This window comes from Nicotiana tabacum, chromosome 11 (genome assembly GCF_000715075.1).
Source record: "Nicotiana tabacum cultivar K326 chromosome 11, ASM71507v2, whole genome shotgun sequence".
NCBI classification, from domain to species: Eukaryota; Viridiplantae; Streptophyta; class Magnoliopsida; order Solanales; family Solanaceae; genus Nicotiana; species Nicotiana tabacum.
In genome coordinates, this window is record NC_134090.1 from 25,179,171 (window position 1) to 25,204,270 (window position 25,100).

Below are 25,100 nucleotides of genomic sequence, written 5' to 3' on the forward strand. Positions count from 1 at the left end.
TTCTACATGCTTTGCTTCGAACAACATGCGTCATCCCGGTTTGCTCATTCGTCTCTTTACAGCATTTTGCGAAACCCTGCGTTTTATTTTATTTACATTTTCTTTTATTTATTTATTAAAAGCGGTCGAATCTTATGGGGATTGCCTACGTATCACGTCCCCGCGCGAATCAGACCAGGCGTAGTTCTGCCTCAAAGCAAAGACACACAGTAATTCTTCTGGAGTCACTTAATTTCATTATCAAAATTTGCTATTACACAGTACTAAAAATGAAAATAGCAGAAGTACAGACTCCACGGTTTCAAACTTGGTTTAACGAAAAGAAAACAACATATGGGAAAACAACCAAAGCCAAATAAACAGGACTTGACCTAAACTAATTCTCCAATTTAAGGGCCCGCGAGGCATCATTCGGCCTTTCCGCGGCTCTAGGTGTAAGGTCTCTTTGCAGGCTCTTCAACTCGTTCATAATCCGGCGGACGCAGCCCATGATGGAGACAAGGAGGATCTTCCGAGGTGTTCGCTCACATGCCAAGCATTTCATGTAGATGTAATGCCCTATTTCATCGATCCTTGCTCGAAAGTTATCTCTTTCACTGAGCAACTGCCTGATTTGTTGGTTCTTTAACCCCAGTGCCTGAGCATCGTCGGCAAGTCGATCCTGAAATAACTCCATTTGTCTTTCCATGCAGGCCATTGCATCGTAGCACTGTCTTCTGTCGGCCTGGGCGTCTCGTGCTTGTTTGACGATCCGATCATGTAGAGTGGAACTCGTCTCCCTTAATATTCTGACGCTCATTTCATAATCCCTTATGACCTGTTGCAAACGCTGCTTCCGGGCCATTGCGTACTTTGCCCATCTGACCTTCATCCTTGTTATGCAAGCTCTTGATTGTTATAATTCTTCTTGGCTTTGGATGACCTGATTTCTCAAACTTGCTATCAATCTTTCATCAGAGCGACGCTTCTGTCGGTCAACGTTACTCTTACTGGCTTGGCGAAGGCGGGCCTTCAAGGTTTGGTTTTCTTGGGCTAACTTGTTTCTTTCAGCCTGCTCCGAGGCGACTTGCACATTGTTCTCAAATACAAGCCTTTCAACTTGTTGCTTTAGCTTCCCGAATTCGACCCGGTAACCTTTCTCCCTTTTTAACCATCCCCATTGCTCTTGTGAATCATTGGTGAAGTGTTGGACGTGGGCCCTTTTAGCAGGTCTTTGCCGAGTCTGAAACCTTCTTTCGAACCAAGCATCGTACTTTGGGTCTACCTCACCTTTAGCTAGCTCTCGTACCAAGGTTTTGGGCTCCAAGAATCTACATTCATGCCACAGTTTCTAATCTTCCCCTCGGGGAATATGACTCCCGGGCTTAATTCCAAGGCATGCTTGCTCAAATTTTCATCATTAGGGACTACTTGAAACCTGCCCAGTTGTCGTAATACCCGATGAGGGGCATATGGCTGGATGCTGCGAAGCCCCATTAAGAGAACGTGACATTCTTCAGCCGACATGTAGATAACCTCAGTATCAGTCAACCAACTAAATGCCCATTCAATTTGGTCAGCTGTTGTTGACCTTAAACGTGTAAACCATGCTTCGACACCTTCAGGAAATCTGGCGCCTGTCATGCGCTTCTTGAATCCGCTGATACAATTCCTCTCGGTCAACCCGTGGTTCATGTATCCTACTCGGTGATGGAGATGTTCCTGTATCCATAGCTGAAGTAACAGGTTGCAACCTTGGAAGAACTTGCCTCCTTCTCGGCATATAGTCAGAGCCCGGTAGATTTCGGACAAAATCAAAGGAACCACAGTACTATTGGTTCTTTTGATTGCAACGTCGGCCATACCTACCAGACCTATCTCTATCTTTTTGTCCTTCCTTGGGAAGGCCATGACTCCCAAGAATGCTGTGATAAAAGCCAAAGTACGTCTTGCTTCCCATTTGTTTCTGTTCCCGCCGTGAGTTAGCCCAAGGTTCAGTTCCTCGAAACCCTGCGGGGTTCCGTACCGCTGATAAAAGAAATGGAGATCACAACACCCTCTCGATAAATCGTCATGTTGTACCTTCCGACTAATGCTTAGTAGATCCAGAAACGCATGCGGGGACACTGGCCTTGGCGAAAGCAAATATTGCCCTCTTAACTTCTCATTCAGTCCCGCATATCCGGCAACTTCCTCAAGTGTCGGTGAAAGTTCAAAGTCAACAAAACGGAATACATTGCAGGTGGGGTCCCAAAATGGTATTAGAGCTTCAAGAATATCTGTCCTCGGCTCAACACCCAACAAATTTACAAAACCTCCCAATATTCTTCCTATTACCCCTTTGCTATCGGCTTCCAAGTCATTCCACCACATGTGGAGTTGTAGAGGGACCTCGCTGAGGGCAGAGAATGGTTCGTTTTGCTCTGTGTTCATCCTGCACATTTATTAGGGTGACCTTTTAGGTGAAAACAAAAACCTTTATTTTGACTCTAACCAAAAATCTTTGTACAAAACAAAAATTTATTTATATACATGTGTATACATATATACATATATGCTTTATGGTATATCATTTTTGGTAAAAATGGAAAAAGAGTTGGACCCAATGAGGGTTGCCTACGTATCTCACATCCGGTGAGAATCAAATCGACGTAGTTCGGGTGATAAACTAACTGGTTTATTTATTTCTATTTTTTTTTTTTTTTTTTGTAAAAATTTCTCAACATTCAAAACCGGTCATCATGCATGTTTGAAGCAAATAAATGCACAAGCAGTGAGTAGGATGCATCAGGATGGCCTTTTCTATTTCAGGTTGTTATTCCTAGACGGACCCAACCCCTGTGTTGAGTCCCCTAAGTCAAATGCACATGATGCAAATAAACGTTCCTACTAGGGATCCGGCATGTGGCTTTGTTATACTAGGTTCAGAACCTGGGTGTTTGTTCTAGACCTGGCTTACCCGAGCGGACAGCTCGAGCCGAGGGGGGCAGCGTACCGGGAATACAGAAGCTTCACCGGCTTAGCAACTTATCCGAACCTCGTTCTAAATTGGGATTTGACACTATACAGAAAAGAAGTCATACGAAGTATGCCCTTCTTCATGATTTAGAAGACTCAGAAAGTATAGGGGTTTCGGCACAGTTTATATACAGTTCAGATAGTATTAAAGCGGTAAAAGCATCATTTAGCACATTAAGCATATATCATGTAAAAATCAGATAATAAAAAAAGCCAAATAACAACAATTATTCTAAGCTCGAATCCTTAACCCTGAACCAGTGGTTCTGGGTAGCATCCCCAGCAGAGTCGCCAGAGCTGTCACACCTCCTTTTTCCGCGCCCGGGAGGCGCAGGGGGAGTTTTCCCAATTAAAGGACAATCGAAACGGGATTTGTTTATTTATTTCAGAGTCGCCACTTGGGAGATTTAGGGTGTACCAAGTCACCAATTTTAATCCCGAATCGAGGAAAAAAAAATAATGACTCTATATTACAGTCTGCGTACCAGAAATCCGGATAAGGAATTCTGTTAACCCGGGAGAAGGTGTTAGGCATTCCCGAGTTCCGTGGTTCTAGCACGGTCGCTCAACTGTTATATTCGGCTTATTTATCTTATTTTTAATACAATTATGAACCATGTGCAAATTTTATCTTTTAACCACTTTATTAATTATTATTATTAGGAATGTGAACGCCGCTTAAAACATGTCTTTGGACTGCGTCACATGAAATGCACCCGCAATCCGGAACATATCTTATTTGACGTTTTGGGATTTGGATTTGGGTCGCATGAAATGCACACCCCAAGTTTTAAGAAAGTAAATTATTAAACACACGCCTAAAAGACTATCGCATTATTATTTTTGGGAAGGCCACGAAATTCACTAAGCGGCCCTCCTGAATTCTAAGTAACAAGTATTTACTGAGGGCCCCGCAATCTGTATTTTTATTCGGCGAGGCTCATCTCATTCTTATTTTAAAAGGATATCCTATAGCAACTACGTTTCTTGTCGTGTTTGTCTCTATCAATCGAAAGCAGTAGATAGTCCTAATTAATTAATGCTTGCAAGTTATTTTATAACAGAATTCGGAAATGCTAAGATTAGGGACAAGGCTGCGCGCACAGTCAGTCGAATAAATAATCATGGGCCCAAATTTGACCCATGCGTGATGGGCCAAACCTGGGCCACTGCTTTGCTCGAAGCAGGCCGGCTAGGCCTATTTTGGCCCGAACTCGACCTTTATGAGGTTGAGATTGCAAGTTTGGTGTTCTTTATATTAACAGGTGGTTTACTAGTTATATGAGGCCATCAATCAGAAAAGGAAGGACTTAATCCAGGATGTACAGTGTTCATAATTGGTATGCATTACAACATATACTGCAAAGTAAACTAAGATCTGAGATGCAACCTATCTCATTGAACATATTATCATCTATCAGCATACATATGTAAGCTACCATTTAGCTGACTTATATGGATATACACTAGGCATACAGGCTGCTTCGATTGTCAACACAAGAATGTAAATTATCATACAATACATGATATCCAATATAACAGTATATATATGAAAATCAACTTCAAGTCTTTTTTCCCTTTTTTGCATTCATGCTCAATGTTCCAATTACATTTGATAATGCCTTGGTTGTGTACCTGATGTAGAGGAACAGAAGAAGAAGGAAAACGATCAGCTGAGCAGCACACAGGAAACAACAGCAATCAGCAGATTCACAGCAACAACACAGCAACAAACAACCAGCCAATAATGATGAAGCTCAGCAAAGAGTCGAACAACAAATGGACAATCCCAGTGGTGTCCACAGTCCACAGACAAACAACAATATTTCCTAGAACCAAAGAGAAACCAGCAAATAGTCGAATACCAAACCAGTGATCCCAGAAAACAGAGTGGGAAACAAAAGAGACAGCAGAGTGTTCAATGCAGCAACCACTAACAGTTCAACAACCAACACACAGCTCAGTTAATGCAAACGACAGAACTTGGCCAAGGCAGCTTGACCAATATGAGTTCTTATTCAACTTTCAGATGGTGTTTGGTCACAATCTATTTGGAAACTAACTTATGTTTTCAGCTTTCTTTGAACTCAGTAAACCTCTCTTTAGACTGAAAGTTTCAGCTTTAAGACCAAAAATTCCAGCTTTTTTTCTCTTTTCTGAAGACTAGAAAGTCCAGCCCTTTTTCAGTTCTCAAATGGCCTATTTATAAGCCAAAGTGACCAAGTGCAGCTAAGCTGCCCCCATCTGCAACTTGCAGTCTGCCCATACCCCTTAAAGCCCATGCCTAAGCATCTTTTGGTGCCAGCCCCTTTGTTCCCCACGCTTGGCTTTTGTTTAATCAAGAGTTATGGGCATTATTCATTTTAAACCCCATACTCTTGTGTCTTGTTCCCCATTGGTATTAGTTTAATCCCAAATTAGTACCCTACTTGTCAGCTCATTTAAACTAATCCTTTTTGTTCTTTTCAAACCCCAGACTACCCCTGTCAACCTTGATTATTACTGCCCCTGCCTATTGTAGCATCAGGGCATTTTTGAACTGGTGAAAGTTCAAACTCAAGACTGCCTGGGCTGAACCTTTTCAGTCAGTTTACAGTGCAAACAAACCATTTCAAACAATGCTGGGGCATACAGTCAGTGGCAAAGCTCAATTAGTCATGCGACATTATTAGCTCATTCGATTTATTAGTTATAGAAAACTAATCGACGATATTTATCGAGTCGACTATACTAATTATAACAGGTAATAATCAATCGCTCACACAAACAATACGTTTAGGGACCTAAAGGGCATCAGACAATTTTTGTTCAATTAATGGGGCCTATATGAGTTAACTTATCTGACGATTAAACTAATCGACGATCATGTTTATCACAGAGTACATTCAGAATACACACATAGAAAATCAACCGACCAAATAAAAGGTCTTTACAGAGATGAAAGAAATCCGAATGAAAAATAACAAAAATAACAAACAAACACAACGAAACATGTTGACCACTTAATTAAAACTAACACAAAAGAAAGGAAAACTTACCGAAAATGTTTAAATCAAACAGACCCAAATCTGATTCAACTTCGAACTTTTGAGGCCGAACAAACTTTAATCAGGGTGTTCTCACATCAGAACACCTTGGTTAAGGTCTATTAGACCTCAAACCCTTGTCCAGACCGGTCGGATTCCCCAAGTGCATGTGTTCTAAGGTCTGGATTTCCAGATCTGATTTTTAGGGAGTTGTGGGTAGATTCGGACCAAACCAAGCTTGGTTTGGTCACGAGGAAGGTCAGGGGAGTGGCTGATACAAAGATGGTGAGGTTTGGTGTAGATCGAGTTTTGTCTCGAATCTTCAAATCCAGATTCGAGACGATAGGAGATGATTCGAGGTTCGTGGTTAGTGGATTCGTGTTCAGGGGAGTGAGGTGGTCCTAGGGTGTTCAGGAGGCGGTCATCGGCGTTCATGCCGCCGGCTTTAATGGCGAGGGATACTGGGGCGGCTGCTAGGGTTCGAGGATGAGAAGGGGTTGTGTTTGGGACGAGGGTGTACAGTGGGGAAGGTGGGGTTTGGTTTGGGGGGCGTGGGGTGTAATGGAGAGCTTATATATGTATTGAGGGTTTAGATCCTGGCCGTTGGATCAAGTGAGATCTATGGCCAGGATCCATCCACTTAGGAAAGACGGTGTCGTTTGGGCGTGATGGTGGGTGAGACTAGGTAAAGGGTATGGATCGGGTCATGTTGACGGGTTTAGAGGAGGGCCTGGATCCGTTGGATCAATGAGGTTGGACGGCTTAGATCATCTTGCCTGAAACGGCGTCGTTTGGGTAAACGAGCAGTCTGATCAAGACCGTCCGTTTGAATCAGATCAACGGTTCTAACAGGGGTATTGATACGATGTCGTTTGGGGTCCTGTTGGGGCAGGCTCGTCTTGGACCGGATTTGAATGCTGGTTTTGGGCCTTCAAAATTTGAAATATTGCAGGCCCAATCCGATTTCTTGCACTTTCTCTCTCTCTCTTTTTTTTTCCTTATTTTGAAATACAACTAAATTAAAAATGAATTTAAAATACCCATTAATCAATACTTAACACAATTATTCACACACACACACACACACATATATATATATATATATATATATATATATATATATATAACTTTTAAATGGTTAAATTACAACCTAGAAATGCATACATTTTTTTGTATTTTGCTTGATAATGATTAAATGCGAAATGGACAGACCCATAAATGACTAACAACATACGTCACGGAAAACTCGAAAAATTGTACAGCGAAATCATTTGTCACTATTTTTATTTTCTTTTGGAGCGATTGTCCGTGAAGCAAAAATCACGTGCTTACAAGTATTCTCATATCTTCATATACTTAGACCTATATTGTTACTAGTTACTTCTTTGGCTTTAGTTTTCTTGTTATTTTGATGTTGTTTCCATATATAGTAATGTTTCGTGATGTTGTTTCCTTTTCATGGTTTATACACTATTATTTTCTTTTCAATAAATGATGTGACTATGCTTCTCCTGAGCCGAGGATCTATCGAAAACGATATTTTTATCTTCACTAGGTAGGAATAAGACTGTGTACACACTACCTCTCTAAACTTGTAGGACTGTATCGCGTTTATTATTGTTGTTGTTGTCTCTGAGTTCTTTATTAGCACAGATAACCCCTTTCTCGTTGGTTTTATTATAGTATGGTATCTTTGTTCATATTTGATTTTGTAATGTTTCTCATTCCAAGTTGGTTTCTATTTAATTTAGAGCATAAACTTGACTATCTTTTTCAAATTGTGTAAAACTGTTGTTTTCTGTTTGTAGTAATTTTGTTTTCTTTTTTTCTTTTTTTCTTTTTTCTTTTTTCTTTTTACTTTTTTAACACTTGTTTGGACAAAAGAAATCCCACACGAAAATGACTTGCTTTCCACATTCCAAAGAAATGGTTTCTTGTGTCTATTTCTGTTATATTGCATTCACATGCATCATTTGGCAAAAAGGAAAATAATTTGTTTTCCAAGTCTAGTAATTTTTTCATTCTTTTTAGCGTTACAATAATTTGTATCATAAATGGTTAACCCTTTTCTTTAACATAAAATAATGAATATTCTTTTTTATAGTTTACATTTGCTGTGCAGTTTGCGAGCTAAAGCATAGTGAGCAAGTTACTCAGTGTGCACCCGAAGAGTAGTGGCTGCGAGTTTTCCTATGAATTTTCCAAAAAACAAAAAAGTGGAAAATAAATAAATTACATAAATTAATTTGTTACCCCTTTGTGTTTTTTGCTCTCATCACAATACAACTCTTTTCTCTATTATTGTCACCTAATTACCATAATTGGTAATTCTGTATTTGTTCACATTAGGCTCTATCTGTCCTGAGCATTAAAGACGAGAGCAGGTAACGACCATCTAAAACCATTCTTTTCTAAATTGAAAAATGTCACACCAGAAATATTTTATTTTTTTTTGGTGCACACACCAGAAATATATTCTAAAATATAACCAACCTTTTATCCACACACATTCTTTCGGAAATCTATAATATAAAATAAATAAAAGTACCATAAGACGCATTAAAATCAATTCTCTTGCAAACTCTCTAGTGTACAAAATATTTTGTACTCATGCATGCTTGGAAGAAGAGTGGCACCTCTAAGAAGTGTGATAAAAATAGTTTATTCCAGTGCAAGCATTTGTGTATACTTTCACGGTTCGAATACGTGACCTATCAAACTTTTTATTTTTAATTAAATAAATAAAAGTACCTTATGATGCATTAATTAAATAAATAAATAAATAGGACTCCCAAACATTCTCTTCCAAATTATTCAGATTCAATAAAATAAATAAAAGTACCATGTGACGCTTTAAAATCAGTTCTTCAATTTCAACTACCGTATGATACATGTTTCCAGTGATTAATTGATAGGTCAGTGAAAATTAGAGAGTCATTAAAATAACGAAAAAGGGTCTGAAAATGGTTTTAAAATATTTCCCATTGTACTATTTGGCCACCTCAATCCCTATCATTATACTATTATTTGTAAAGGTCCCTCATTTGAACGGCCCTCCACATGTCACAACAAAATTACTCACTCCCCTTTGTTCTTAAAATTTTTGCATTCTTATACACTATTTGAAACTTTATTACCCTCTCTACTAAAGTTTCAATTTAATTACATCCTATATACAAATTTACCAATCATATACACTTTAGGAATTAAATGAGTATCCTTTTATATTAGGAATCAATTATTTCTCATCTTTATTCTCTCTCCCTCTTGTGCTCTCTCTCTCTCAATCCCTAATTCCAGCAATGTAGAATAAAGGAAAAGAAAGCAGCAATTCCATCATTGACAGCCATTAAAAAGCTTTTTTGGCTGAATTTCATATTGAAACTCGAAAAAGACGAAGACATGACATACATTATACTTACAAAATTGTAGTAAAGTTGTAGTAAAATTTTAGATAAATTGTATTCTATTGTTTATATATATATTTTTATTTAAATATTGTATGAAAGTTGAACAATATTGTATTTACGTGGTATTATATTGTAGTTGTATATAACTGGGTAGAAATAATGTATGAAAGTTGTAGATAAGTTGTATAATATATAATTAGTTGTATGAAATTTATTTTTACTATGTATAAATCAAATACAAAATATACAAAAGATATATTGTATAAAATTTGTATAAAAATTATATTTAAGTTGTATGATATTGTAGTTATATTTAACTATGTAAAACTAATGTATGAAAGTTGTAGATAAGTTGTATGAAATTTATTCTTACTATGTATAAATCAAATACAAAATACACATAAGACATATTGTATAAAATTTGTACTTAAGTTGTATGATATTATAGTTGTATTTATCTGTGTAAAAAATATACAGTAGTAAAGTTTGATGAAAATACTTTTAAGTCTATTATAACCACTGTTATTTCCACTTTACTCGTTTTAAAACTTAAGTATAAAGAAGATGATTTTTTCCATTTTGCCTTACTGTTGGTCAGGATTTTCAATATCTAAATTACCTTACACAGAAAATATTTGATGAGGTATTTGTGTTGAAAAGTGGAAGAAATAGGCGAAGGAAGATGCCACAAAGGCGTTCTGTCAAAGTAGCCAACGGTGATTTGTTGTCTCTGTTTCAAGAAGAGAACTCACAAATACGGAAAAAGGATTGATTGAAAAAGGCAGAGAGCCTTTGGATAATCAACTCATGTCTCCTCAAATGCAAAGTTCCCTTTTTTTCTTTCGTTATTACTGGGGAAGATAGCAGTGCAGTCACAATACAGAAATAACAGATTGATCGAAAAAGTAAATTACGCTGTAATATCTAGAGCCGGGAAGATGTAACTGAGTAGACGGCAAAAAAAGGAAAAGTGGAGAGGAAAAAAAAAGAAATATAGTGTAACTAAATCCCTTAATTTAAAACACTAATGATGGATTGTATATACCTTGTAAGCAAACTTCAGTTAGGGCGGGTAATATGCAAATCTAGAATAATTTTGGTAAATAAGTTTCAAATATTGTATAGAAATAAAAAAAAATCCCTAATTTCTTTACCTTTTTCATCTAAATTAGTCCACTAACCGATCCAAACCAACCCAATAACTTAAAAGAAACCCCAAACATATTTTTTTTTTTTAAAAAAGAGAAATTTTCATAAAGCACTATCTTTTAGTGGTAATTAGCTATCTATAGATACCATTTGCTATATTACGGATTGTAGATACGTTTTCTGTTGTTATAAGATGTATTAGATGTATTTAAGCTACTGTATTCATGAATACAGTACCAAAAATTGGCGTGAATCAGGGAAGTCAAGCTAATCAGTTGTTGTAGTCGCCAGTATTCATGGCGTGAATGTATTCGGCTGTATTTGACTGTATTCACGGCGTGAAACAGGGGATTACACTGCTTTTAAACGGAAAGTGAATCAATTAACATAATAGACTCCTAATATAACTCAACAAACTCAATTATAACATACAAATTTTGTATTTCCATTTATAAAAAAGATTCTCAACCGAAAAATACCCCAAAAACATAGCAATCTTCAGAGAAATTATATAATACATCTTAATACATAAATTATATTAATTAAAAAAACATATGAATACATTCATGGCATATAGCGAGACGGTGAATACAATGAATACATAGAATACAGCGGGATACATTGAAATACAATAAAAAAAAAGACAGTGAATACAATGAAATACATGGAATACAGCGAGATACATTGAATTACAATGAAAAAAAGACAATGAATACAATGAAATACATGAAAAAACAGCGTGATACATTGAAAAGACATTGAAATATATTAACAGAAAATCAAGTTGCTCAGCCCCAAACTCCGTCGTCTTTTCAAGAACAAACTCTAATTTCCGACAAATTCGTCGTCGAGCAATGGTGGCAGAATAAGGTGAAGAAGAGCCAATCTTCGTTAGCTTTAGTCAGAACAAACCAATCTTCGTTAGCTTTAGTCAGAAGAGCCAATCATTGTTAGCTTTAGTCAGAATGGTGGCAATGGTGGCAGAACAAACCCTAATCTTCGTTAGCTTTAGTCATGTCAATTACAATAGCGAAGAAGAGCCAAAGCAACGTCCGATGGAATTGGAGAAATTGGAATCGGAGAGAACGTAGGTGATGTGGGTGAGAGGAATTTTGAGATTGAGCATCGTGTTTTCAGGAAATGGGGAAGAGAATAGCATGTATCAAAGTAGAGAGAGAAAGAAAATAGTGTACCTGAATAGCGTATTTAGTGGCTTAGGGGTAGGAGGTAACCAAAATTAGATATTTTGCTTTAAACATTAAAAGGTATCTATAGAATATAATTTTTTTAAATGGTATTTATTTAAAATAAATAAGATGTTAACCTTTGCTATAGGAGGTAAAAATTTCTTAAAAAGACACCCACTCGGCCGAGTTCAAATTTAATTTTGAATTGTTATTTCCACTCCGAATCATGTTACTATTTTTAGGGCATGAGTGCCTTGTCTTTCTAAATAGGGAAGAAAATTGCACCAGTTTACACTGTTTATATCTGGGCAAAAAAGTAAGCTATCGGAGCTCAATTCTGATCCACAGATTTTTTTTTGCTTTGGAACTTATAGCCTGTTTTGGCCAAGCTTTTGAGAAATGCTTTTGGAAGGAAAAAAAATGCTTTTGAGAATACTATATATTACGTGCATGTAATATATATTTTACAACCTTTATTTTCTTTCATTCTGAATTATGTAAACAAATTTTTGAATTTTTGTTGTTAATACTAAAATTATTATTACTAACAAATTATTCTAATTAATTTTTTCTACTATGCTCATTATTTTGTTATTCCAGCATTATATATGCTTAAATACTTTTTTTAATTTATAAGTAATATTTATTTATTCTATAGGTAAGTCCATAATGTAAATTAAAAAGGGAAAATCATAATATTAAAAATTTAAAAAAAATAAAAAGAAGATAAATGTTTATAATTTACAGGGTAAAATAGGTATTTGGCAATCCAAAATTTAAAAAATCTAGTTGAGTGACCTTCTGAGTGCAATAGGCATAGTTCAGTGACTTTGTTGTTACAAACGAAAGAAAAGTGACTTTAAGAGATAATTTGGGATAGTTGAATGACCATTTGAGTAATGAACTCGTTGAATCCTCTTGACTTCTACGTCTATATACTTTTTTTTTAAAAGAGAAAAAAGAAACAACAATTATGTGTGCGTGGAGGAAGGGAGTGGGGGAAAGAGGGGAACAATGCAATATTATGTGTTACAAAATAATTTTGTCGAAAGTCAAAGAAGCATGAACATAATTAAAGTTACAACATATGACAAACACATGGATTATGCTGTTTCCTTCTCAACGCAACCAATTTAAGACAAGATTACTAGCATTTATCATCATGTTTTTTTTTTTGCTGACAAATTTCAAATAAGAAATAATGAAAATCATGCCAATTTTGCCTCATTAATTCTTGTAATATGTTCAAAATTCCGAACTGTAGACCATATTATTGGTGGTGACCTAAGTGTTCCTGTATGTTTTAATTTGGAGCTCGTGGTACTATTTACTTGTGTTAGTAAATAGTAAAATGGAATTCTGAATTATCTTAATAAATGATAATATCACATCTCTAATATCTTAAACTTTTAAAATCAATTCACATACTTTAGCACGATATTAATAAGATGAAGAATTAACCTAAATAGACAACCCAATTGCTTAAATTAAAAAGAGTTGCAGATGTATAATATATGTATAATTCATATGTACAACCATGTATAATATATGTATATCGAATAGGAAAAGTAAACAGTGAATTCGACTGATTATTTGTGAAAAAATGAGACCTTTAACTCGAGTCGCATAATCACTTATCAACAAAGATTTTTTCACAATTTTTTTTCCAATTTATACTTTCATTTAGATAGTTTCAATCTGCAAAAAAATTCATTACAACGTACAATCTAATGTTCATGTATCTAATTCAAGTCCTCTTTGTCATTATTATTTCTTCTAGCCGTCCTATACATTTATAGGTTAAAAAAGATATAAAAACAGAAGCCTAAGCAAAAAAGACAAACAAAATATTTTACTTGCTTGATTTCAAGAACCACCAGCAAAATAAAACATTTGATTGTTCTCACTGATATTACACTAGGTTTCCTGTTAAAATCCTCTCAATTCCTGAGTCCTTGACTTTACAAAAAAAAAAAAAAAAAAAAACACTTTTCCTTTAATTATGACAAAAATTGGAGTAAGTCAAAGCCACATCACATAATAGGGTCCATTTTGATAGTATAACTTATCAGAGTCTATTAATGAACTAGCATAGCTTGTGAGAGACACAAGAATTGACCAATTCATATAACACATCACCCTTTTCCTTTACAATAACTTCTCTTTTCATCACACCACTATGTGGGGTTGATATCAAACTAATGACTTTTTGTTGATGATTTTGATTCCCGATCTATCTCGACTAATTTCATAGAATACCTGCTATTATTCACCAATATAAGTACTAGATAATTTTGTCCACCAAAATTTGGATAAACGGAAGAAATCATAAAATGTTATTACTTCCACTAAAATTTGAACCTAAGATCTCATGATTCTCGATTCATCTAATATTTCTTTTATTTATTTATTTCTATTCTATATCTTTCCTTTCGAGGTGGTGGTGACTAGGTGAGGGCAAAGAAAATGTATCCACGAGAGAAGGGCAAAAAAATTGTTTTAAAAGCTAGAAGTCAAGAGTGGGAACATTTGATGGCCCATTGCTCCCCATTACTTTGCTGGATTGAAAATTTTGTACTCTAACTTAGAAATTATATGGTTGACTTCATGCCTAATACTCATTAATCATTATCCTGCTGATGCTGAAAAAGAACAACAGAATTCGAAATATAAAGATTGGATTACCTAAATTTTTGCATATGATTCAAATATTTTATGATTTTTTTTATAAAAAAAATATTTATTTAAAAACTACATAAAGAAATACCATAAACCATATAAAAAGTCCTTTCAAACTTTCATAATTGAAGATACTTATAAAATATTTGAAGGAACTTTAGTCAAGGAAAAATTTGTTCGACTGTTACAAAAAATTGGACCATGAATATCTATTTTTTTCTTGTACTGTTCGCTTTCAAATTGCTTACAGTATGATGACTGTAGGTTTATACATAGACCTAAGTGTACCCCAAAATCACCAACCCATATTGAGCCCAATACAAAATCATCCAACCCAGAAACTAAAGGGGAGAAATTCAAAAATAGTCAGATTTACAAGTGGTCATTCAAAAATAGCCACAGTTTCAAAAGTAATCGAAATTTAGTCATTTTTTATGTAAAGATAAATCTGAACGAAAATACTGTTCAAAATCCAGAAAAATACTGCAGCATAATATACTGGAGTTCCAGATTCAATTATAGTTGTTCTCGCTAAAGCCCGATCTGATCCCGCTTGAGCGACAGGGAGAAATCCTGATCTTCCAATTGCGTCAATACAATAAGATAGATGCCTGAATCGCTCCGCGGCTTTATACACCCCAAAAAAGAATGAATAGGCGAGGCACCCAGATGGAAAAATTACGATAGAAATAAAGCTTGGAAATGAAGGATGCGCTCGTGGAAACAATGAGATCATCAATATAAACTATAAGATAGACTTGAATGTCTGTCAGACCTCGCCCAAGGAGTGGCAGATTTGGATGGAGTCTCGCTTTGATGCTGGGGAGATGAGATCTATAGATCTGGATAGAGTCTCGCTCATAGAGGAAGAGTACGTGCGCTAGCGCGCTACAACTTACGTAGTTGATCGGATCAGATAGCCCTTCCTTCGGGCAAGCAACCAAACCCGGCAAACTCCAGTATAATATACCGGTCTAGCATAATATACTGGAGTTTGGAGCACCGGTGCTCCAGTCTCCAGTATATTATACTAGAGACAACAAAATATACCGGTCCAGCATATTATGCTGGAAGTTCATATACAGGTGCACCGAACTCCAATATATTATGTTGGACTGGTCTCTGTTGCAACAAAATAGCGGTTATTTTTCATTGACTTGGTAAACGCTGGTTATTTTTTAATGACCAGTCCGAAAACTGGCTAGACCGTGCTATTTTAACAAACTAAAGGCCTAACTGATCCATGTAGAGCCCAACACAATACTAACCCAAAGTATACAACTCTTGACATTATTCTCAAAGCTCAAATCCGAGATCCATAGCCTATGGTTGAGGTTGCAACAATCCCAATCATGTCCCTTGGCTAAGGAACCATTTCAGTATGACATATAGTGGTGGCAAAATGGATAAAATAATAGTTATTCACCCATAATATCTATTATATAGTGGTGGCAAAATAGATAAAATAATAGTTATGGCAAAATGGATAAAATAATAGTTATTCACCCATACTATCTATTATATAGTGGTGGCAAAATGGATAAAATAATAGTTATTCACCCATATTATCCATTAAAAAATGGGTACGATAATGAACTTTTTTTTTAAAATGGATCAAATAGGGTACAATAATGAACTTTTTTTTAAAATGGATCAAATATGGATAAAATCCATATTATCTACTTAAAAATAAATAACCATTGAATTTACTTTTATATTTGTAAAGACTCAAATTGGAGATTTCTCAAGTACAGAAGACTAAAAATTCTCCCACCAGTGATATTATTCAAGAAGCTATTGATAATACGGATATCAATATTATCCACAGGTTAACCATTTTCTTTCTATATTAAATATGAGTCAGGTCGAATAATTATACATTTTTATAATACCCATTTTCAACCCGCCCATATCTGACTCCTCGTCCATTTGCCACCCCTAATGACATAAAAGCTGATAGTAGTTGAGCTAACATCCAAACCTCCCCACCCACCACACCACCTCCCCGGCTGACAGTTGGTTTGAGGTATCATTTGATCCTATGTTTTTGCAATACAAATCTTCCTTCCGGTTGCTTTATGCTACAAATCTGGTATAAAAGAAAGATTTAAGTAAAATATTTCGCACCCTTCAAATGATAAAAAGACATGAAATCAAAACTCTCTTTACCATACTTAAAACTTTAAGCATCAAAAATAGGGTGAACAAAAAAAATAAGTTATCAAACTTAACAGTGTATAAGTTTTATAGGTAAACTGTACTATATCATTCCCTGAGATGTATCAATTTTTTGAATGACAACCAATGCAAAACTAGGCCACTTAAAATAGGACAAAGGAATAGCAATGATAGATACCTCAATATCATGCCTTTGATAAAAATCTAAGGTAATTGTACCTCGCAAATCCTATAAATTACTGAAGACGCTAGGCTAGGTAACCGTCAGAAAGATGAAAAACAAAATCCGTGAACTGAAAAAGTAGAAAGCATAGCTTGGATCAGATATAGAAAACAAAGCACATGGCCTTGTTCTCTCAAAACATCAAAACGATCCCAATGTGTCAATGATATTCCACGATCAAGACATTGAAAGTTGTCACAAGCAAACTATACATTCACTAAGACCTTCAAGGGGGCATATAACTCATTTAGGAGATAGTTTCCGTTTTACCTTCCATTAACTCTCTGACTCTCCAATACGCTTAGACAATTTTTAGAAGTCTTGCACTTTTCTATGGTACACAAACCACTTCAAAGAACCATCAAAATGAAGATTAGGCATGAGAAGATCCTTGTTTGCTGTCATTAACGAGTGAACCAACTGTTTTAAACCAGCGCATAAGATTCCGATGGTCCTTCACATAGAGCCAAGCTTGTAGAAATGGAAAGAGGCTTTCATTAATTCCTCGCTCTTCAATGAACCTATGCAGCGCATCTCTCATTGCCTCATCAATATCTCTGCATTTGCATAAAATAAATCAGATCTTCCACTTCACAAAGTTTCCAAGTCTCAGTTGCACATTAGACCCACTGTTTAACAACAAAAGGCCCTCCACCACTTGACCTTTTTTGTGCATGAATAATGCATAAATACATCAGAGCAGAGTCATCTTGTTTGAGAACAAAGAAAAAATATAGAAACAAAACTCAATCGCACACAACATCCAAAAGAGAACAAGCCCTTGTGAAACTGGAACAACAATATCCTTTTGATTAATCAGAAACTGGAATAATATCAGACATTAAAAACTGGAAGTAAGCATTAAAACAGCAAGATAATTAAAATTCCACTCCGGTTGATCTAAACATCTAAACAGCTCAGTTAAAAGAGTTGAGAAAAACCAGTTATCCTTTCATTGACAACATACAAATGCACAGATCGAAGAGAATGGGTTTTAGCAAACAACATCTTCAACTAAGAAAACTTCGCCTTGTAAGCAGCTTCAGCAGGTGTCTATGATCCATGTTCACAAACTGTTGATTTCATTGCTCAACAAAGAACCTCTAGAAAAGTAAATAATTGATTTAACAGAATTGTGTGAACCCACCCCAAAACACATGAAACAAAGAATGACCAAATTCCGGATTCATCCTAGGCTGACAGATATCTCACTTTTCCTACCCAGTTAACTCTTTTACTCCTACATATTCTCTTTCTTTAACTCTACTCAAAATGATCAGGTACCAGCACCATGCACTGTTTATAACTTTGATTATTCTAATTATCACAACCGATTTAACAAGTCTACGTTTCTGAACATGTGTCTCCATGAAGGTCGGCAAACACCCTAGATAAACCCCCATGACAGCCAAGAGGAACAGATCCCTTAAACAACAATAGTAACATTTGTTTCAACACTGGCCATAAAAACCTTGTTTCTTCCGGTTCATCTAGTAAACTTTTGCAAACTGGGTGACCGAGAATAGCTCATAAGCTACTAGAATAAATTTTCAGATCATCAAAAAGCTTCACTATTTGCTCGGGTCAAATTCCTAGGTGGCTGCATCAGAGTTCAGAGTTGTTCACATCCAATCAACTCAAGACAAATTCATACTGCACCAGCACTAAAACAAATACTACTTTTGTTTTAAATCTTGACTAAGACAGATACTACTTGGCCAAGAATAGTCTTTCGGCCATCTACTTTGATATTACCCATATATTAAGGCTCCGGTGCTCACGCTTCTGCCTCATAGATATTTTTCAAGGCCAAGTACCCCTTTAGCTACCATTTCCATTATTGACTCTCATCCATCAAAGTTTTGGGAAGTTGAAAAGCAAAGATGTGGTGGTCAATGAATTGCATTCTCAAATTGTGTGGAAGAACCGAATTAACAGAAGCAAACACCCAAATAATTTTCAAATCAAATGTAGGGTTATGAAGTGTAACTGGAAGACCATTGAGGCATCACATCGTTACCTGGGTGAACCCAATTACCCAACGAGAAATCAAAAGAGAAAAAAACCATATAAGAACCAGGTCGAAAAGTTAGATTAAGGAACAGATTGATTTAAGAAATGGGAATGGAAGGGAAGAATGGATAAGAAAGAATGGTGCATTTTCAAGTCAATCTATGTAATCTTACTCATTACTCTTTTTCTATTAGTATATCTTACTCATTGTTCTCATTCTGGTCATTCTACTTCATTTCCTTTCCATTCTAATCCAATCAACTCCTGATGGATAGCTTGTGATTGATTGTTATATAACCTTGTGTTGTTTTAGTTGGAACATCATTTATTCATTTAGTACAAGTGTCCATCTCCTTCTCTTGTTGAATCTTGACTCTCTTGATACCCCTACTCTGATTCTACACTGTTATCATGCAAAAATGCTTAATGCATATTCACGAATAGTGATAATACTCATGTAGATTCAGTTGAAAGAAACTTGAAATTCTCCTTGCAAAATAAATTTAAAAATATCCTACAGCGTGTTGTAATAGGTTATGATAGTTTACCCTAAATCATTCCTCTTACAAAACTCTGACCTAGATAAAGAAGAATAAGTAATCTAGGCATTTAAACTCCCAGGTGGCTGGCTTTGGTGCCCAGACGAAAAAGAATTCAATTTTACTTTCTTGATCTGAATGCTAGGAAGATATATGGTGTGTTTGCATCACTTATCTCTACAAGATACATGTTATCCATAATTTTCTAACTATCCTGATGGAAAGATATGGAATTGTAAGGTTTCAGGTTCAGGCTATGTTTAGTTCAGGTTCAGGATATTTTAAAGGAAAAAGAAACTATTTACCTAAATGAATGAATACATGGGTGAAATAAGATTTCTATCGACGAGAAACTGCGGAAACATGACAAGCAAACATAAATCAGCAGCTATCTATTGTATAGTGTACTCCAGTTGCATAGCAAGTCAAAAGCACTGCCCACCAAATAAAATGTGCCATTATTTTTTATTGTGTGCTTAAGAATTTTGATTATACTATCAAATATGGGACTCAAAAAGAAAAAATTCACTTTTGTATCAATTGGTGTCTCACTAAAGTAAGGAGCTTGAATTTTGACTTCCATCCATCCAAATCCAATCGCCTTTATATAGAACAAATGAATAAACAACTAGGTGAGGGTGTCTGAATCAGTAGAAACAGACGGACAGCTAAACATCCAAATATAATCGTCGTATATACAGAAGAATGGACAGACAAGACAACTAGGTCATGATGTCTGAATGGGTAAAAATATAGCAGACAGCCAAACCCAACAGCATAAGAAGCATCGGAAAAAGACTTACTGAAAAACTGGGCCACTGTAATTGGTTGGAACAGCAAGAAACCCAGTAGACTCAGCCTTTGGCCTCAATGAAACCGAGTGTATTCCCAGAGCATCTGGATATAGCCCGCAAAGAAAATGCAGAGATTCCTTCTGTCCTGGCTTTGAAATATCAACATGTAGAAAAAGCTGATTGATACCATCCTCCTCCTCATCTCCACCACCTCCAGGAATAATGTTCGCCAACCGCATGACAGAGATACTGATTTCCTCATTTCCATGTGTTCGTCTTAGAACGGGACCACCTTGATCAAGTGCCCCCTTGACCACAGTGAATGGAGTAGGAGGGCTAACTTTCTGTCAATCACCCGAAAGATGCAAAAAGGAAATCAAAAATCACATTAACAGGAGTTGTCACAAATAGCAGCAAATCATTTGAAGCTTAAATAAAATTTAAAACTGAAGTTTGTAAATTCCATACTCAATGACAAGATATTGCTTCAGATTTAAGCATCACGACCTTCATTACAAGTGTTAGGTATGGGTGTCATCATCTATGAGGCTATCACTAAAAACAGTAACAAAATCAATTAAAGACAACAACAACAACAACAACAACAACAAACCCTGTGTAATTCCAAAAATGGGGTCTGGGGAGGGTAGTGTGTACGCAGACCTTACCCCTATCTCATAAAGGTAGAGAGGTTGTTTCCGATAGACCCTCGGCTCAAGGAACAATGGAGATAAGATAAAGCAGCCAAGTAGCAAACAATGGTAACATCAGAGAGTAGCTCTTCCAAATTTCAAGAATAGTCAAGATTTTGTCAATTAATTAAGTACAAGAACAATGAAACTACTGATGGGATTTTGGTGTCTGTTTACACTGAGCTTTCTACTTGAGGCATCAGCTTTGCAGACTAAAGGTTATAATCAGCATTCATATATAATGATGTACTCGTATGTTAATATTTGTACCCGAAGACAAGCAAGGCAAAGGATAGAGAAAAAGATATAAGTGACCAGAAATTCACCTGTTGCCAAACAGCAGTCAGTATTTCAGCATCAACACGATGAATATATTCGATTAAAATCAATTAAAGAATATATTCAAATTTCATTGATCGTTCCTTTTTGTTTTTCTTTTTTGGGTGTTTTGATAATAAATCTTAGATGATATTTTTCTAGGTACAAGAAGAACCGTACACTAAAACAAAGACATGGTTTACACTTTTCCATTGAAAATTTTCTTCCCACAACAATCCCCCATAATTATCTATTTCACTCACAAGCTCTAACAGATCCCAGAAGAACAAAATTGCCCCCAGCATCATGGCAACTTATTACATCGTATTGCCATCCCACCCCATATTTCCTAAGAGAAGAACTATTATAAATTTATAAGACTATCCTACACAGTTACTGCTAATCTCGAAGGAATACATATGTGAGTAGGAGAAAGTGTGTAAACACAAAAAAACTGTAATCCCTAACTGTACAACACTAGTCCCTTACTAGTATACCTGAGACACAAGCTTCACAATAGATTGAAAATTTGTGCCATAATGATGGAATTTCTGCATTATGGACACATGGCTTCGAATCATCTTTATGGTCCATAACTTAACACCACTGACAATCCAAGTCTACGAAAGCGACTTGCATAAGAACTCCCTCCTCGCAGTAAGTCTAGGAAGTAGACGCCTTAAAGCTAGTCTTATAGAAGTGCTCAAACATCTGGCTCCTAGAGACCAGCATAAAGGTCTAAAAATGAACAACTGATGTTCTGTGCTCCCTAAACCTAATGCAAACAGCCATGCTTCTTATTTCAACGCCATCTTGACCAATATTCACTATCACATCAACAGAAATCAAAAGAACTCATATCTAACACAACTTACAAATAATCCAATATCATTGCTCAAAAGCATGTAGGCTTGTGTAACTGTTAGCCCCTCGGCTTGATTGATTGAACATGGCATGGGCGTGACGAGGGATTTACATGATGCACCTCGGCACGGCCCTATGATGACGGTGGCATCATGTTGACAAGGCTATCCGACATGGGCAGGTGTTGATGGGCATGGACTGTGGCACGACGGCATGTGGCTTAGGTGCCAAGGCATGATAAGACCATGGCATTGGCACGGCCATGGCAAGGCAAAGACAACGGACAGCAAAAACATAGCAAGGGCCGGAAAAACTAAGGCAAACTAAGGCAGGGCGTGGCAAGGCAGATGGGCGCGGGCAAGGCAGTGTCATGCGCGAGCTGGGCATGCGACAGTGGCAAACATGCACGCAAGGCATGCTGCACGAGGGCATCGCACGAAAACATGATAAGAGATGGCCTGTTGGCATCAAAATTCAAAGGTTGCGCCCATGTAACACACATGCAAGGAAGTTGGGCAGTTTCCTGTTTTTCAGCATGAGTGGTTATGTGGGGCTATGGGCAGTTGTCTGTTTTGAAATTCGAAATTTGAATTCCTTTGTTGTTGGGGATGTCAACTGCTAGGTTAGGATAAGGCTGTGTGCCAAAAACGTTTGCTTATATATGCTTAGACTAGGTAAACTTGTGAAGGCAGAGTGTTGGTTGTCTTTGGTTTCTTTTTGTAAGGCTTTTGTATGTGGTTCTTTGTAGCACGAGTTTAATACAAAGTTGGTAAGAAATTCATGTGCCTTGTCTAATTTTTGTTGCTTTTTATATTCTAAGTATCAAACCAAAACGTGAGGGGAAAAGGAAGAGGGTTGAGTCATTGTCGTGTGACTGTCATGCAGTGTCAAAATGGAACAAAATTGACCCTGCAAGTAACCATCAAGCTTATGTGGCAGTGGCTATGTAGCTTGAGGCAAGATGCTAAATGCTTTTTATCACAGATCGCTCTTAGCTGCTTAGCTTGATATTCACTGCACCGAGAGAGAATTCAACCTCGTGTTCTTACAATTCAAAACAGTTGACTGTATTACCTATAGATGTTGTACTTGGGTGTATACACACTAGCTGCTACCAGGAGAACACTATTGCCAAACTGCATTCACCTTGCATGCATATCATGTTAGCTCACTAGGGCAATTACATACTTTCATTGTAACTGAATGAGTTGTCCATAGTTCAGTGTACCCTAAACCCTTAACGTTGTGCTTGATACCTTCTTCACTCACTCAAGAATTACTCAAGTATCTAGAGAACCCACCCAACAAAAACTAAAAGCAAAAATGTTTACTCTCCTTTGAGCCATCATCCTCAACTCTCTCTCTCTCTCTTAAGTTCTTAACCACCATTCTCACTTCCTTTATCATAACCACTTTTTAACTCATACTCCCTTTGGCCAACAAAGAATGACACATTTTTATATTTAGACATAATTTAACTTTAAATTTTCCATTTTACAATTAATGAGATAATTTATAGGCTATAGCCACAACATTATCTATGACTTGTTTAACTACAAGTTTCAAAAGTCTTTTCTTTCTTTCTTAAACTACATGCTCACTCAGACACACATAAATTAGGGGACGGATGGACTAGCTTATATTCCACTGCTGCCCACTTTATGCAAAGAGGATCAATCACCTTCTCTTATCATAAATTTAACAAATTAACCCCAATCCTTCAATACAGTCTCCATATGCACACACACAAAAAAAATAACACACACCCGCGCGCGCACAAACAAAAAATCGCAGCACTGACCCCCATACACATAAGATTTAAACTTGGAAAAAAATTATCAAATTCTAACTTAAAGAGCAGACATTATTCAGTTAAATGAACACACACATATGAACTTCAGGGTGGTAGATTACCGGAGGAGGGGTCATTTTGGAGACTTCAAGATAGTGGTCTTTAAGGGACCGGAGAATTATACTGTTGACGGCTGAGGAAACACTCGACGACCGCCGCCATGCTATTGTGCGCCATGGCTGTTGTTGTTGCAGTGCGCTTCCGGCGCATGTTAGAGCCTTCCGCAACATTTTTTTTTTTTTTCCTTCGAAGCTTTTGTTAACTCTGTTTTTAGTGCTTTAGGCCCTGGAGTTGGGGACAGAATAGTGGCGAGTGCCGATATTTCTCTTCTAGCCCTTGTTGAAAGTTCAGTTATAGGTCTATTACTTTACAACCATACTTGGTGAAAAAACTTTAGTACAACATATCTATTTTAGAAGCTACCACCTTACAAAATTTCTTTTGGGGTTGGGCAGATTATGCGCACCTCGACTCAAGGGCGTATGCAATTTAGGGACATCGGATTTATCTAAATCTAATTCTTTCAATACGGAGTATGTATTTATATGTAAAATTCACAAAAATGCTATAAATAGTATATATGAACTCATAATTTTAAAAGAATAATGAATTTAATGCTAAAAATCTCAAAGGTAACCATAGAGTTTAAATTCTCATTAAGTACTCGCTGCCTTCCAACAGCATAGGTATCACGTAGTGTTTGTTGCCAAAAAATCCTTTCAATCTTATTTGAATTGATGATGATTTTGACTTTTTGAGGATGGTTTTGACAAAGACAACTCTCCAGTACAGGGTGTTAGCACACAAATAATAGTAGATCTTTTACATTTAAATTTATCACTTAATGATAATTAATGGTTGGAGGAAATCGATTTCCATAACGATGGATTCTGTGGAAAATAGTTTATTTTTGCAATATCAATTTTGGATTATATTCTAGTGTTTAGTTGAGTATAAAAGCAGATGAAGTGTTATAACTGTACAAAGTGTACGATCGTATTTTGGTACAGTTCAGCAATTTAGGTTGACAGTACTATTTAAATGTTAATTGAAGCAAATGATACGGAAAAGAGCTGGAAACTGTAATGAAAATGACTACAATTCATAGATTATGGGAAATCACTTTCATCCAGTTGGTGGAAAACATATACTTGGTGAAAAATTATCCAGATCTTAATG

General features: G+C 36.3%; 1 protein-coding gene across 1 annotated transcript; it reads right to left on the bottom strand.

Annotated features, from left to right (window-relative positions):
- Positions 1-16,921: 16,921 nt before the first annotated feature.
- LOC107783267 (mitochondrial acidic protein MAM33-like) lies at positions 16,922-24,289 on the bottom strand. The gene is made up of 3 exons (XM_016604242.2): positions 23,984-24,289; positions 20,205-20,539; positions 16,922-17,406 (listed from the first exon to the last, which is right to left on the bottom strand). Exons 1-3 carry the CDS (start codon positions 24,149-24,151, stop codon positions 17,223-17,225), a joined length of 687 nt encoding a protein of 228 aa, XP_016459728.1. The 5' UTR covers positions 24,152-24,289; the 3' UTR covers positions 16,922-17,222.
- Positions 24,290-25,100: the final 811 nt, after the last annotated feature.

Excerpts from the sequence above, each read along its gene's own strand:
- LOC107783267 (XM_016604242.2), bottom strand. The coding sequence starts at position 24,151 with ATGTTGCGGAAGGCTCTAACATGCGCCGGAAGCGCACTGCAACAACAA. Across the intron at positions 20,540-23,983 it reads CCAAAATGACCCCTCCTCCG|AAAGTTAGCCCTCCTACTCC; the intron begins GTAATCTACCAC and ends GGTGATTGACAG. Across the intron at positions 17,407-20,204 it reads TACAGTGGCCCAGTTTTTCA|AGATATTGATGAGGCAATGA; the intron begins GTAAGTCTTTTT and ends ATGCAAATGCAG.